This window comes from Rutidosis leptorrhynchoides, chromosome 2 (assembly GCF_046630445.1).
Source record: "Rutidosis leptorrhynchoides isolate AG116_Rl617_1_P2 chromosome 2, CSIRO_AGI_Rlap_v1, whole genome shotgun sequence".
Classification (NCBI taxonomy): domain Eukaryota; kingdom Viridiplantae; phylum Streptophyta; class Magnoliopsida; order Asterales; family Asteraceae; genus Rutidosis; species Rutidosis leptorrhynchoides.
Window position 1 is genome coordinate 567578568 of NC_092334.1, and position 17293 is coordinate 567595860.

General features: G+C 35.2%; 2 protein-coding genes across 2 annotated transcripts; both read right to left on the reverse strand.

Moving 5' to 3' along the window:
* Nucleotides 1–3007: 3007 nt before the first annotated feature.
* On the reverse strand, nucleotides 3008–5285 carry LOC139889782 (uncharacterized). The gene is made up of 3 exons (XM_071872715.1): nucleotides 4467–5285; nucleotides 3942–4286; nucleotides 3008–3181 (listed from the first exon to the last, which is right to left on the reverse strand). The coding sequence occupies exons 1-3, from the start codon at nucleotides 5283–5285 to the stop codon at nucleotides 3008–3010; spliced, it is 1338 nt and encodes a 445-aa protein (XP_071728816.1).
* Nucleotides 5286–8854: 3569 nt separating this feature from the next.
* LOC139893162 (uncharacterized) lies at nucleotides 8855–10990 on the reverse strand. Its single transcript, XM_071876312.1, has one exon. The coding sequence runs from the start codon at nucleotides 10933–10935 to the stop codon at nucleotides 9043–9045; it is 1893 nt and encodes a 630-aa protein (XP_071732413.1). The 5' UTR covers nucleotides 10936–10990; the 3' UTR covers nucleotides 8855–9042.
* Between the last annotated feature and the right edge of the window lie 6303 nt (nucleotides 10991–17293).

The window sequence follows — 17293 nt, forward strand, 5'->3', positions numbered from 1 at the left end:
TCTTTATTCATTATTGAGTTTGGAACAGGATGTCATCATCCATCCCCTAAATCTCATCTTCTAATACATTCTCCTTTCTATATGTGAACACATCTTCACCCAGGGAAGTATCATTCTTTTTTCCAATTCTTTCCCATTGTTCTTTAAAATACATGAACATCTCACTTGTCTAACCCTTGGATTCATCAAGGTTTGGCTGTTGTCTTCTCTTAAGGAATGAGTCCACCTTAATCAACTCATCTTCTGCCACAACTTATTCTACTTCAGAAAGAACAGCATACCTATTTGGATTATGCTGCTTTTTAGACCCGTACTCCTTACCTTTTTTGCTTTGGTTGTTGTTCACCTTCTATTGTGCCTGCATATTGCCATTGTTATGTTTTCTTTTGATTTGTTCAAAACCATCTTTGTCTGTGTTTGTAGCTGTATTTACTACATTCTCAGTTTTTGGCCTGACTTTACAACCCTTTGAATCATGCCCAAACACTTTACAATGGTCACAAATGGCAGGTTTCCATTCATATTCAACCATCACTTTCTTAATCCCTTTCACATTATTTTCTTTATCTTTGTATTTAATTTCTACAGTATCAATAAAACCTTTCTCAGCATTAGCTTCAATCATAATTCTTGCAAAGCCAGCTCTACCACTGCCTTTATGACACATATTTGCAGTGATAGAGTCCATGGAAATAGGAATACCAACTCTGCTAGCTACTGCACTCAATCCTTTTGTATTCCAAGCTTCAAGTGGAACTTCCTTAAGTTTCACCCAGATTGGAACTTTTACAGGATCAACCTTTTCCAATTTTAGGTCAGGGTTCCATTTTTGCACCAATAGTGGTTTACCATTAACCATCCATGGACTACTTTCAATCACCTTTTTCATTCCTTGCTCATTATTGAATTTGAAATAGCAAATACCTTTGCAGTCCATGATAATGTCTTTTAGTCCAAACTTTCCCCACATCTTTCTAAGGTTAAAGTTCAATGCATTATAAGACATATTACATCCCACAGTATAACCACATGCAGTTAGATGCCATTGCTTACTACTTTCTGTGACAAATTGTTCCTCAAATTCCACAAATTCAATACCATTATTATCAGTCACAAGTGGTATGTAAGATAATTTTCTGCTAAATGCATCTTCCTTATTCACAATACCAGCATAAGTAGGTTTTTAGCCAGTATTAGTGCTCTGATCATCATTAACAGTTGTGATAGGTTGACTTACATTGTTTATGTGCTTCACAGGTGAATCATTTGTGATTATCTCACCTTCAGGTTTATCTACCTTCTCCTCAACTGATACAGAGGCTTGAACAGGGCTAGGGTTTGCCGAATCCGTTATTGCAGTACGCTCCTTCTCTTGAGCCTCTTTTGATTCAAATGAGTCTCCAGGTTTAGCTAATTTCTTTTTCTGATACTGATTTGTACTTTTGATTCCGTGAATTGAGTCCCCATATTTTCCAGGAATTTTGAGGTTACGAGTAGATTTCCTCATTGATCCATGAAAATATCAAGGATTATGCTAAAATAGACCTACAGAGTTGCTCGTCTCTTGCACTAGGTTGGATTTGATTAGGAAATGGTGAGAAAATGGTGGAATTTGGTGGATCTGAGATGAAGATTGTGTAACTAACTCTCCCGCCAAAATCGCCTAGAGAGAGAGAGAGAAGAGTTACACCAGTAGAAATTATTATTATTATTTTAATTTTCTTTTTCTGTGGATTATTAATATGGGACGGAGGGAGTATAAGGATTGCACAGGCAAGTTTAATCGATTCAACAGTAGGCGTCGATTTATTGTCGACTTGAATGTCGCTTAGAGCCTAAACTGAAGCTTATACAAGTTAAAACTCAAAAATTTGATTCTACCATGTTAATGTTAATGACGTCTTCCATTTTTTTTATTAACCTACTTATTGGCCGGAGGTCCCTTCGGAATCAATCTCTATATTCATAGAATATTGAGAGGGAAGACTTTCTCTACTCTTGAGATGTTTCACTCTATATGATGTTGTCTACAATTACAAGGGCGGATCTACATAGAGGCAGCCTGGGTCAGCTGCCAGCGATGACCTAAGTTGTTTTGTTATATATTTATTAGTGACTTTCGTCTAATTAAATATGAAAATCAGAGGGATATTGGCTTTGTTTTAATGGAGTTGTGAAGTATTTTTCAGGAAGGAGATAAAGAGAATGGGAAGAAGGTGGTCAAAAAGTAAATGTTGGGTCCGATAGTCTTTGTATAACAATGGCATTGAAGTTGTATCAAAACCTATTTTTTGAGAGAATTAGATGTGCGGTCCAATCGAAATCAGTGAACCCTGGTTCAACTTCTAACCCCACTGTTGTTAACAATGATGTAACGTAATATTTTATTCTCAAGTGTGATGATATCTTGATCTTCAGCTTCCCATTTGTTGTTTGTGAGTCTTATCGGGATAATAGTTCGATCTTTGTTTCTGTAAGAGAGACTATTTTCAGTAAGAGCACAGGCTTGGCTTATTGCTAGTTGAGCTTGGATCGTCAAAGCTTAGCTAACATCTTATGAGAACCCTGGTTTTGATCATCTAGTGTCAGTTATACAACAACAACAACAACAACAACAATACCCAATTCCACTAAAGTGGAGTATGGGGGAGGTTAGATGTAGACAGTCTTTCCTCTACTCTAGAGTAAAAGGGAAGTCATTCCTCCCCCCACGGATACCTATCGGTCCGCGGGTAAAAGAAGTCGTCCCTCCCTATACTATAGGGCAGAGAGGCTGCTTCCCAAGGACCTCCGGCCAGCAGAACCATGAAATCCGTTAAGTGAAGTAACTAAATGCAAGTAAAGTAGATAAAAGGAACCTTACCGTGGAAAATGTAAAGGTAAATATGGCATGTAACAAAGTAAAGTAAAAGAACATATAAGTGAAAAGTAAGTGTCAAGTATGCAAGTATAACAAGCAATGTAAGTATAAAATGTGTATGTAAGCATGTAGGTATAGAGCATGTAGTTATACAATGCAGTATAAAACATATAAGTATACAATGTAAGCATAAAGACATGTAGCATGTAAATCTAAATACGTGTAATTTAATGCGATATAATGTAATGCGACATGTAACGGTATAGTGCTATAAGGCAAGTAAATAAGTATAATGTAATGCACACAACATGTTGGGATATGCTACAATAAGTATTAGTATATGAAAAAAAAAAAAAAAAAAAAAAAAAAACCATATATGAAGCAAAAAAGCAAAAACATATATGAAGCAAAAAAGCAAGTAGGCAAAAGGCATACGATAAAAATATATAAAACTAAATAGAAAATTAAAAAAGAATATAAAATAAAATATATATACAACCTAGTCATCAATCCTAATTCTACTCCTCCACAAATTTCTATCAGAAGTCATGTCCTCGGTCAATAAAAGCTCCTTCATGTCAAGCTTCAGTCTATCCTCCAACCTACGTGTAGGTCTACCTCTTCTCCTTACGCCGCCAACCGTGAGGGCTTCCACTCTCCTGACCGGTGTTGTGGGTGGCCGCCTCCTTACATGGCCAAACCATCTAAGTCGTCATTCTCTCATCTTGTTGACGATATTCCCAACTTCTAAGTTCTTTCTAAAAATTCCATTAGGTATCATGTCTAACATGGTCTTACCACACGTCCACCTAAGCATCCTCATTTCTGCCACCTCCATCCTCCTCTCTTGGGCCTTCGTCATTGGCCAACACTCCGATCCGTACAACATGGCCGGTCTAATCGCTACCTTGAAGAATTTCCCCTTCAATTTAAGGGGTATCTTCTTGTCGCACAAAACCCCTTTCGCAGCTCTCCACTTCAGCCATCCTACTCTTATACGGTGAGATACATCATCATCTATCCTTCCCGATTTGTGTAGCATTGATCCTAAGTATCTAAAGGAATCATGTGGATGTAAGACCTGATCCCCAATACGAATATCCACAGTATCATTGTGATCTTCGATCCTCCCGTAGTCGCATCTAAGATACTCCGATTTAAGTCTACTAATCCGAAGTCCATTTTGTTCCAGGGCATTCCTCCATTGCTCCAGCCTTCTGTTTAGCTCATCCTGGGATTCCGATACTAAGACAATATCATCGGCAAAAATCAAGCACCAAGGGATACTCCCTTGTATCCTATGAGACAGGTCGTCTAAGACTAAAGCGAAAAGAAAAGGGCTAAGAGCAGATCCTTGATGTAAACCTACTTCTACTGGGAAAAACTCTGTGTATCCTACTGTCGTCCGAACGCGAGTTTTCGCCCCCTGGTACATGTCCATAATAGCTCTTATATACCTACTTGGGATACCTCTACCATTAAGGATCTTCCAAATCAACTCTCGTGGGACACTATCATAAGCTTTTTCCAAGTCTAAGAAAGCCATGTGTAGGTTCTTTTGTTTCTCTCTATACTTCTCCATAAGACTTCTAATAATGTGAATTGCCTCCATCGAGGAGCGTCCTGGCATGAACCCAAATTGATTCTCTGACACCTTTGTCTCTCGTCTAAGCCTAGTCTCAATCACTCTCTCCCATAGTTTCATGGTATGGCTAAGTAACTTTATACCTCTATAGTTACTACACGTCTGTGCATCCCCTTTGTTCTTGTAAATGGGAATAACCTCGCTCAGTCTCCACTCCATTGGCATTTTTGCGCTTCTAAACGTCATGTTGAAAAGGTTTGTCAACCACCTAACCCCATCATCGCCTAGGCACCGCCACGCCTCTATGGGGATTTGGTCCGGTCCTACTGCTTTGTTTCTCCCCATCTTGCGTAGGGCCACTCTAACTTCCCCATGGTTGATCCTCGTGCAGAAACAGTTGTTTTGATATTGTGGGGCCATATCATAGACATGAGGTTCTCCATTCCTAGTCCTTCCCCCATCGAAAAGGGATGAGAAGTATTCTTCCCATCGTTTCCTAATTTTGTCTTCCTTCACTATGCTTTGACCTGCTTCATCCTTGATATATTTGATGTTATCCAGATCCCTTCGCCGATGCTCCCTAGCTTTGGCTATCCTGTAGATGTCGTTTGCCCCTTCTTTAGAGTCTAGTCTCTTATATAAGTCTTCGTAAGCTTTATCTTTTGCACGTGTAACGGCGATCTTTGCTTCTCTCTTGGCTTCTTTATAGCTATTTTCTATGCTAGTTCTGTCTGCTAGTGTACCCCCCTCTAAAGGAGGTGAGCTCCCGAAACCTCGCTTGTTTAAGCACGACTTTAGTTTGGACCTCGTCGTTAAGCCACCATGATTCTCTACAACCATTTTGGGCTCTCGACGTCCCAACTGCCACTCCCAAGGATTCTTTTGCCACCCCTCTAATAGTGGACGCTAGGTTGTTCCACATCTGATCTGCATCATAATACATAATAAACTTATAATATTTAAGGGCTAAATGATAGGTGGGTAAGTGTTAGAAAAAGCACAAGTGACAGGTTAGAAAAAGCACAAGTCAAATTATATAAGGTTCCACTTCAAAGTTTATGATGATCTTGAAACAAAATGGGTTATAATTAACAAAAGACAATAGATTAATTAGTGAAAATGTCATAAAACTTCTATTGGTGAAATAATGGATGTGTTGAATAGTTCAAAAAATTATTACTGAATCTGAATTTGGAAATCTGTTTCACAAAGATGTTTGACTTGCAGAGTTGTTGGTCAAATATCCAGTGCAGAATAGACACAAGGGCATTAACCAAAAGTAATCAATACATTTTTAAATCTCACAACAAAAATAGATAAAAGGATGATAATGGTGAATCTGTAACAAGGATTATATCATTTCTAAACAAGTTTATACCTCTGATTCTATTTATAGTTTGACTTTAGGTCAAACTGACTAATTTGGGAGCCTGATACAGATACAAAATATTTCAATCTTAAAGTCTATCAATGAATACATGAGTTGTTTGGTGTATAGCACTTTTAAACTTGAAATTGTTATCGTAAAATTATAAAAACGCTCCTGTCATTATGAATTAGGAAAAATAGCAGGATTGACCTCAAAAAGTCAAAATCCACGATTCTTATGATCTTTACCTCAGAACAAGAACTCCAAACTTTGATACATTCTCCAGTCAAGATGATAGCAAAAGAGCATCTCTTATCTGTACAACAAGTCAAGATGTAACAAGATCAACAGTTTTTTTTTTTTTTTTTTAATAAGGAATATTTTTTTTTTGAAGAATATGCATCGAGTCTCGTCTCAAAAGTAAACCACGTGCGTTGTATCGGGATTTATTGTAAAGATTGCTTCTTGAAAAATCCCAAGGAACAAGTCCATAGGTAATGCACGGGATAACAAAGTAAAGATACCCACTTCGCGAAAAAAAATCCTGCTACTTGCACAGCCTACATGCACCCGATCAAAATTCATGTACAAGAATTAAAGAATAAGAAGATTAAAACAAGTACTTGGGTGTTCTATTTAGGAGATTCCAACTTCTTGAATGTGAGGCAAGAATTTGATATAAAAATATAGAATTATGAAGAAGCTAGAGATAAACATATCATACGAGCAACCACTACATAAACAGCATACACAACACGATCAACCTTAAAGTACAAGCCTCAAAGTACAACAAGGTTGAAACAGGTGTGTTTATGTGCTAGTAATGGAAACTCGGATGTGAGTTAAAATTGATACGTAGGGAAGTAAATAGGTGGAAATAATAAATTAATAAATAACAGAAACGGAGACGGCAACTTCACGAAAAGCAATGAACATGTACAACTTTCGGAACACATAAGATAATACATCATTTTTTTGTGTCATCTCATAAACATGACGGAAAAAGGTTTAAAAAAGTTGTAAATTTCACACATAAGAGAAGATTGTTACTATGGCAGTGGTGGCAGAGCTCCAAAGATTGAAATGCGAAAGAACTAAGACTTGACCGATAAATGTGGCCATTGCTTCTGAAACTAACACGCCATGGATATAACTAGGTTCCACTTCAAAGTATAGAAGATTATATGTTAGGTATGTGATAGGTTTATAATGTAAAGTGAAAGCTTTTGTTGACTTTTAAAGTCAAATAACTAGGTTCCATTTCAAAGCTTTTGTAAGACTTGCAGAGTTGCTGGTCAATGGTCAAAAATCTTGTGCAAATTTGACACAAGACCATCTTATGTAGGAGAATCACCAGAGCAGCTCATCAGTCATCATACGATATGAAAGACTGCCGTCGTTTGTCCGTATATGTGCTTTGGCCTTGCATATTTGTTGCACTTTTCAACCAATGGAACAAACACATGATGATACAGAAAGTAAATTTATAATTAAATATTAAAAACTTATATAAGTTGAAAGTAAAGCAATGAATATTAATAATGTGAAACAACAGACGGTTGATCAACATCTGACCTCTTTATGCTCAAGTTTACTCTGTATACACCAACTGCTCAAACTGGGCCACCCGAACAGAGCGTGTTTTCCTCTTGATTGTTTTATGTGTAGATTCACACAACTTACATATGTACAGGAACTACCATAAAATAAATAACCCTTCATCAGATATTCTACTCAACTAATCTAATAAACAATGCCAGCAAAAACTACATTTGTTGCACTTTTCAACCAATGGAACGAACATATGGTGATACAGAAAGTAAATTTATGATTAAAATTTAAAAATCAAATTTATTTATATAACTTGAAAGTAGAGCACCGAATATTAACATCTGACCTCTTTATCCTCAAGCGATGTGTCACAAAATTGAATATATTTTTTTAAACAAGGATGTTGTTAATTTCAAAACATGCATCTGTCTATCTATCAATCAGCTCCTCTAAATATACACTACATCCTTTCCCAGTTGCAATCACATCCTTGAGATTCATTGTTTAAATTCTTATGGGGTGATCGCTACTTAGAGCCACATCTCCTATCATTAAAGAGCGCGTTTTCCTCTTGATTGTTTTATGTGTAAATTCACACAACTTACTTATGTACAGGAACTACCATAAAATAAATAACCCTTCATTAGATATTCAACCCAACTGATCAAATAAACATGGCCCTAAATGTTGCCAGAAGCGCAGAGTGGTGGGTTGGGTAATGGGTTAAAGCGGGTCAAATTCTGTAAGGGTCAAAATTCCTAGTAATTCACTATGAAAATAGAGCATGTTTGATGGTGGAATCAAACAATACATATATCAACTTTATGATGTATGAATGTGAAGTAAGCATCTAAGTCTCATTTATAGTAAAGCAATGATGCTAAAAAAACCTTAGAAAACAGCCTCTGATGAATTCTAAACACAATTAATTAGAATCAGATATCTTCTGTAACACAAAAGGTTTCATACATTAAATCTATATAATATTGATCCCTTTAATATCATAAGTTTATTATAATTACAAAATTAAAAGTCATCACATGGTCTATGAATCAGACACGAATTCCTAATTTTTAAAATCAAATTTGCAGCATCAAAATCAGGGTTTAAGATAATAATATCAAAACTAACATAGCAATTGAAGTTACCAATTTTAAGGTGGGCTGCAACCGAAATCCTAACACCAGCATTCGCTTATTATAAAAATGCACATAAGGAAAAAAAGATTCATTTATTATGAGCATAAGAAAAGTACAAGAGACGGAGAAATAAACATACCTATGGAAATATTGAAATTAAGACCAGCACTAGGATGACAAACTCAAAAAACTGCATCTTCTTAGATAATGTTTTTGACAGATAACTCAAAATGACATCTTACCCCATATAAATACTCTAGCTTTATTTAACAACTTCATCAAAAACTACAAAACAAACAACATTCATTTTTATAATAACTAACACCCTTGGAAAATTATAAAACTTGGCTTTTTGATAACTCACAACATTTACTTGGCTAATAATCCATGTCCACCATAGTTAATTAACATTATGTTCATAATTAATAAAACTTTGCTTCTTGATAACTTACAACATTGTAGCAAAAACATACTAACAAAGAAGATGGTTAGCTACACATCATTCAACCATTTCCTTGACCATATGCTCCTAATGAGGTTATTCGTAAGTTTCCATCAAGTATTTCGGGACTAGCCTACCTATCAACTTAAGCAACGTATCCTTCAATGAACCACTTGCTATCTGATTCACTAACAATGTCAAGGTCGTAACATCAAGTGAGTAACTTTTTCCTTCCATTTCATGTAAAAGCATCTCTACATCATCATAGTATTTATTTTTTAGATATCCTTGGAGAAGAACTCTGTACGTAACATCATCCGGCGGACAACCACTCTCACCCATTTTTATAAACAACTTCTTTGCATCACTTGGTCGACCTTCCTTACAAAGAGAACTAATCATCACAACATACGTTTGAACATCAGGTTTCAAGCCTTTATTAATTAGGTCCTCAAAAAGAACCCTTGTGATATCAAACTTCTCGCATTTGCTTGCACCATCAATCAGGATGGTATACACAACAATATCCGAATTGAGCTTGCTATTACCCATTAACTTGAACAAAGAGATTGCATCTTCTACCAGATTGTTGCTGCAAAGACCCTTCAAAATTATTCCATAAGTTAATTCATCTGGAAGTTGACCTTGTGCAAGCATCTCATCAAAGAGTTTGCGAGCAGCGGTACAACGCCCAACACTAAACAATCCCTGTATCATGCAATTATAAGTGACTTTATCACGTTTCAAACCTATTCTTGCCATTTCAAGAAACAGATCCATGGCCTTGTCTATCATCATATTTTTACAATACCCATTTATTAAGCTACTGTAAGTGACAACATTAGGAACCAGACGTTTAAGTGTCATTGAATCAAAAGTTGTTTTTGCTTTACTCATTTCACCTCTTAAACAATAACCGTCAATAAGTGAATTGTATGTTACTACGTTGGGAATCTTTCCTCTCTCTAACATGATGTTGATAACAGATTGTGCTTCATCTACTTTACCGTCTTTGCAAAATGCATCCACTAATACATTGTAGGTTTGCACATTCAAAGAGATTCTTTCATCCTCCATTTCTTTTAGTAAGTTACAAACATCATCCCAACGACCTAAATTACAAAGACCATGAATCAAAGAGGTGTATGTGATGACATCTGGTAGAATCCCTTTGCGAAACACCATCTCTTTGAAAAAATCAAAAGCATCATCAATCATTTTGTCCCTGCAGAGACTGTCAATGATGGTGCTATATGCAACGACATCAGCTTTATGACCTCTTTCATTCATTAGCCTGAGCAAAGCAATAGCAGTAACATTCTTTCTGACCTTACAAAGTCCCTTAATCATTGTGCTATACATAACTACATTAGGTTCACAGAGATTATGTTTGATAATCTTTTTGAAGAATACCTCAGCTTCAAGAATCCTATCTTCTATAACAAGTCCATCTAATAGTGTACTAAAAATGAACACATCTGGTACAATGGCTTGTCTGAAGCAAATACCTAGAAGTGCAAAACCTTCAATGGTACGGTGCAAGTGGCAACAACACTTGATAGAAGTACTAATATTGTATTTATCAAGAGGAACACCAATTGAACACATGTGTTTGAAAAGATCAAGTGAAGAAGAATAATGTTTCATTCTGGTGACAGCAGTCAACAACTGATTGAACTGAACCACAGATGGCAGAGGTCTTTTATGAGTCATTTCATCAAACAGATTGTAAGCATCATTCAGGTTGGTAACTTTTTGATACCTAGATAAAGGGCGATTATCATAAACATAATCATTCTGAATTGAGGAAGATTTGGAGTGGATGGAGGCTGCTAAAAATGAATTATGAGGAGGATTAAATCGAAGACCTAATTGAAATTGAAAGGAATATGAAAAGGGGGTTTTAGAGAAATTGTGGGGAGAAGAAAGATCACCTTTGACGTTGATGAAAGCATTAACAGCAGAAGCAACATGATTTCTTCGATTCATCGGTTTAGTTTAACAGGATTAACAGCAAGAAATGGAGGTGAACCAACCTTTGAGCTAGACTAGCGTACTCCCTCGCAGAAAGTTGATTCCTGACAGCCTTTTTTCATCACTTATTTGAAATAACTCGGTGATATAGAACATTCAAAATTTAACAGAGGTTTTTGTTTTGTTTTTTTTTAAGCACACTCTTATAAGTTATGACCACTGGTTTGGTTAAAATTTCGTGTAAGATTTTTTTCCCTAATTAAGAACTTATATAAATATAAATCAAAGGTGATAAGTTAAACTGATAATTCTTGAAATTGAGAGTAAACTACATCTATCATCGTTATTTTTTTTTATAATTACACCGATTATCTATAGATATATAAGGATTGCACATGTAAGTTTAATCGAGTTAACAGTAAGCGTTGATTTATTGATTACTTAACTGTCGCTTAGAGCCTAAATTGAACTTCATACAGGTTAAAATTCATAAAAATTTGATTCTACCATTTTAATGACTTCTTACATTTTTTTTATTAACCTACTTATTAGCCGGAGATCTGTTCAGAATCAATCTCTATATTTATAGAACATTGAGAGGAAAGATTTTCTCTACTCTTAGGATGTTTCACTCTTGGATGGAGAAATAACTTCTCTTTATTTTATAATAGATGAATGATTGTTTACATATTACCTCTCTCATACCTCACTTATTTGGGATTGACCGATTGAGTTTTGTTGTTGTTACAAGTCTAAGGCAACATAGTATTTTCGCGGCTTTTTCTTGTTTCTAAATTAACATGGTTTTTTTTTTCTCTTCTTTTATGTGTATAACCAAATAACCGAATTATTTTTCTTTTTTACTTGAAAACACCATATGATAACTTACACGATACATACTTCACCTTTAACTAACAATTCTTTCGACAAATCCAAAATAAACGACATTCATTTGTATAACTAACTGCCCTTAGCAAAATTAAAGTAATGCTACTTAACAACTTACAACATTTACTTGGCTAAACTTCCATGCTCACAATAGTTAATTAACAAAATGTTGATATTTATGTCATACCCAGTGTTGTAAAAAACCCGATTACTCGCCGATTAATCTCCGATTAATCATTTTTAGGAGTAATCCATTTCGATTTTCAAAAATCCATTTAATTAAACGGTCAATGTCAATTGATGGATCAAAATCAAATTTGGTAATCGAAGTCAGTCAAAGTAAAAAATGGTTAACATTTTAACATGAATTTAAACTAGAATTTTATAATTTTGAAGCAAAATGAACAATTTTAGACAATTATGTTAAAAAATTATCTTAATATTTATGCTTTTTTTCTACAATTACACATATAGTTTCTAAAATTTAACATTTAAATGTATACAGTACAATCCGATTAATCCCCGAATTATTGATTAATCCTTTCAAAGTCCCGACCGATTAATCCCCGAATAGCGAATTCTGCAACCTTGGTCATACCGTTTAAAATAAATAAAAATTATAATAATTGTGAAGATGTTGATAATGTAGCATTTCTCTTAGGGAATAGGGAATTACCTTTACATTAAAAACACTACCTTAACAAAATATCTACTATGGTAAATATCATTCCATCTTCTTTCCAACTTTTTAGAACATTTATCATTTTTATTCCTTGCTGATGCTCCAACGCATTATAATAATTTTGCAAAAACAAAAATGTTACTTTGTGAAATCAAAAAGGGTTAAAGCCATAAATAGGTCATATACTTTCATTTTTGTCCCAATGTAGGCTATATACTCTGAAAAATACCAATGTAGGCTATATACTTTCATAAAGTGTACTAATATGAACGAACAAAACTTATTAACCGGATAAACAACTAAACGATGACGTGACATCCTACATGGAGAATGATGTTGGTGATACATCAGAACAAAACTGAAAGTATATAGCCTACATTAGAACAAAACTGAAAGTATATAGCCTACATCGGAACAAAACTGAAAGTATATGGCCTATTTGTAGCCATATAAAATGCAAAAAAATTGTTAAATAATCAACTTTACCGGTTCAGCAGGTAACTTGTTAAATTTGTGTACATCGATACAACTTTTAAGAGTATATAACCTACATTGGTATTTTTTGGAGTATATAGCCTACATTGGAACAAAACTGAAAGTATATGGCCTATTTATGGCTTTAACCCAATCAAAAACTTCTTGCGAATATCCATTCAAAGGTGTTCTTGTAAATTGCTTTTTATAAAATCCCATTTGTCTTGTAAAATTCAAGACCCCAAATTGAATATCGACGGTCTTGAAGTCTTCCCTTCAGCCCCCTGGAATCAGGGTTCTTCGAAAACATCCAGATGGAATGGGAAAAGCTTTGCAGAATCACTTGCAGGTTCTAACCATCCCTCCAATGTGACGCCGATTCCTAACCCTAATCACATTGAAATAAAAGTCGGTGGTAAATGGGTAGTCTTCGACCTACCTGCTTCGGTTAGCAACCATAACCTTGTGTTTAGCTTCAACGATGACCGATTATCTTGGACTTTGGTCGAAGTGAACAAGCTCAATGTCGACATTGCTGATGAAGGTTTCAATTCGGAATCTGGCATTAATAATTCGGTGGGTTTTAACGAAATCTCGGGTGAGGACAAGAAAGTGACAAGTGAGAAATTGGAATCAGTATATATGGATGATTTCAATCGATCCTTTACTGTGGAAAACACTGAAACTCTGTTGGATGAACAAAGTAATAATCTACCTGTAGAGGATGGCGACGAGAAGGAAGAAGGTGAGATTAGGTCGTGTGATACAATCGATGTTAGGACCGGCGATCCTCCGGTTCAATACTCTCTACCAGATGTTGATGCCGTTAAACTGTCGGATGAATCCCAATCGTCGAGTGATGAATCCCAATCGTCGAGTGACCAGGTTACGGTCCCCAAAGTCGGCTGTGATGCTTCCGAGGACAATAATAGCACGCGTGACTCATGTCCATTTCCAATGCATTTTCAAATTTATGTTGGGCTGGAGCAAACAATTGGGTCGGATCAAAAAATTGGGCCAGAGTGTTCAATTACTTCTGAAAAAGACGGCCTTTCTACAATTGGGCCGGTCCTGGATGAATGTGCAGAGATTAATCCTTATCCTCCCGACAATGACTGTGACGTGACCTCTATATTAAACCACACCGCGGTTGCTCGTTTTCGTGCTAAAGAAAAACATGTCAATCCTCTAATTAAAAGCCATTTCATTAGGCATGTTTGGGGACGGAAATATATGAAACGTAACCGACGACGAGATAATTTTTGATGGCACGAAAGAGTTTTTATCGAGAAAGTGATGAAAGAATCGGAAGAGGAAGATGGTTGTTGCTCATGTTGCTCCTCCTGCGCATCATCGGATTCGGAATCGTAGTTTTTAAATAGATAGTCGCGAAACGTTGATTTTGTGTCTAATGATTGTGTTCGAGTCTCTGTTGTTTTCGTGCGTGTAAATTGTGTGTTTGCGTGTGGTCTAGCGTCTTATCTAGCTTCTTGCTAGATTTTGTTTCGTGCTCCTTTTTAATTTAATAAAACTACTTGCCTTTCACAAAAAAATCCCATTTGTTTATAAACACTACCCTTAACAAAAAAATCGACTATGCTAAATATAATTCTATAATTCTATCTTCTTTCCGATTCTCCGCGACTTCTATCGTTTTTATTCACGCGGATACTCCAACGCATTATAATAATTTTGCAAAAATAAAAATAATATTGCTTTGCAAAATCAAAAAGTTCTTGCGAATACCTTCGTCCGAAGGTGGTCTCGCAAATTGTTTTGTATAAAATCCTATTTGTCTAATAACCTATGATAATTTGTGAAAAGTTTTGTGAATGATAATATGTACCCCAAACCATTTTATATATTGAAGTAAATGTGTTCGATAAAACAGAATAATTAAGCGTTTAATGGTTCAAAGTCTTAATGATTCAAAACTTCTGATTGAATTTGATTCGAAACAATAATAAACTGTTTGATAATTATTCTGAATGAACTATATAACTGACTATATAACAGATGTAAATCAATATATTGATCTTTTAGATTAATAAACAAAAGAATATAATTGTTTAATAAGTATTTTAAATATGATTTATGGGGATATTAAAAAAGATGATCCTTGCATCTAAGGGAGCCCAATGGTTGGGGCCTTCACATTTTTGGTCCCAGGTTCGAATATTGGGGAAGTCATGGAAGGGTTGAAAACATCTAGAGAGTATTCCTGCTGTGTACGTAGAGTATGAAGTTAAATTACTCACCTTCGCGGATAACACAAACCGGGAAAACCTTAGAATTTAACTTTTATTAAAGGAATGGATGTGTTGAGTGGCCAAGAGATGGTTGTTTGTCAACGTTGTTTTATTGAAGGTAATGGTTTTATTTACGATAAGATAAGTGACATGGGGTTTAGATCAATCTTTTAGCGGGACATGATGTGGGGTTTAAATGATCGTTTTTTTTTAGCGTGCTTTAACTTCAAACATGAGACAAGGAAGCAACAAATTGGGAGTGGTCGTGATCAACAAAAAGGTTGCACGTGACACAAGGAAGAGGTAATGAACAGTAAAATTGCATATTTCTTATATAAAACTACTCCCAATCAAATCCAACGGGGATTAATAAAAAAAAAAGTGAAAGAAAAACGGAAGATAAAATCAAACAATCATAAATGGCTTTTGAAAACAATTGAACGATCGTACCTCAAGCAGTATGCAAAACAGACACAAGTACACAGTAGCGAAGAAGCTATAAAACCATACTGAAAAATCGTAACAAGTTTCAGGAAAGCACAAAGTTGATGGATAGCTAAAACAATGCAGTGACATAAATGGAACCATGAAAATGTGAACATGTCGTTACACAAGTGCATCGCTTACTTAACAATACCAATAAACAGTTCTTGAAATACTTGGACGTTGAAGGTGAATGGTGATCCGATCCAAACTATATAAAGACAGAAAACACTGCAAGCATGATAATAGGAGCAAAGTTCAGAGTACATACAAATTCAAACTGCATACATTTTATAATATGGATCACAGATATATTTAATGCAATATAACTAAAACTAGTGAAAAGGCCCGTGAAATCACGGGTTTGTAAAAGAAAATTTGTTGAATGATATGTTATAGTTGACGAATGTTATTTAACCAAAACAACATCAAAATTATGTTTACAACGTTTTGCATAAATATAACACAAAGCAAATATGCATGAAAAGAAAATTCAAAAATGCACTAATGTTTATCCCTATAAAACCCACCCTTGTCACTAACTTTCAACCTCTTAGAGTATCGCCTAAAACAATCAGCAATCACATAATAACCCACTACTACAAAAAATACCCTTTGAAACATCTTTTTAAAGCCTTTGGAACCGGTTTTAGAAGAGGTTTCTATCGATAGGGGTTCCTTTGGTGGGAAACCGGTTTTGTAAGAGGTTCCTTAGGTATGTTTTAGAAACCGGTTTTAAGGAAAAAATAGGTTCCTTTGCTTGTTTAAAGGGACCTCTTTCTTGTAAAGAACCGGTTTCTAAAGTTAATTTTTAATAATTCCATTTTGCATCTGGTAACCCATTTTTTTCTTTAACAAACGTAATTAAAAGCTACTAAAATGAACAAACAACTTGTTTAAATATCTCAAGGAACACAATATATATTAAACAAACAATACTTATTTCAATATTTACCAGAACCAAAAAATGTATACAATTTACATCAACCAACAAAATGCTTGAAAACTACAAGCCTACTCAACGCTTTGATATAAATTCGGATATCCAAATGGTAACTTTGCTTTTCTACTCAATGCTTTTCCATACTCCATTCCACTTGTTTAAGATGGTGTTGACTTTAATTCTTCATCTTTAATTAGTTCAGGTTCAACAAAAAATTCATTGTAATCTTCATTTGCAGAGTGATCAACATGGTTATCTAAATCCTGAAAGCAGAGCACACACAAAATACCAAACTTGTAAAAATTTCTACCAAAATTTTCTGGATACATAACTAATATTCTCATTTCAAATTAACAAAAAATGTAGTAGGAAAAACGTATGTTCTAAGTATTAACAAAATAGAATTAATCCCTAACCCTAACACTAATTTTTAAAAAGGAAAAACAAAAATACCATAATAATGGAGAGGTGATGGCTGAACTTATCAATAACGGGAGGTGAAGGTATGATTCAGCTATGGTGACGATAATAAATATTCAGTGAGCCTAAAGTGACCAGTTGTAATCGGTGTTGACTGGGGAAGCAAAGTGAGCGGTGTCGGCTAAAGTGAGTTGCGGTAATCCGATGTGTGGTGACGGCGATGATAATGGAATT

What these genes read in the sequence shown, in the direction of transcription:
- LOC139889782 (XM_071872715.1), bottom strand. Translation starts at nt 5,285, where the DNA reads ATGGTTGTAGAGAATCATGGTGGCTTAACGACGAGGTCCAAACTAAAG. An exon ending in CAGGACGCTCCTCGATGGAG is followed by an intron (nt 4,287 to 4,466) that starts GCAATTCACATT and finishes GACATGTACCAG; the next exon opens with GGGGCGAAAACTCGCGTTCG. An exon ending in ATATTCGTATTGGGGATCAG is followed by an intron (nt 3,182 to 3,941) that starts GTCTTACATCCA and finishes TACTTATTGTAG; the next exon opens with CATATCCCAACATGTTGTGT.
- LOC139893162 (XM_071876312.1), bottom strand. Translation starts at nt 10,935, where the DNA reads ATGAATCGAAGAAATCATGTTGCTTCTGCTGTTAATGCTTTCATCAAC.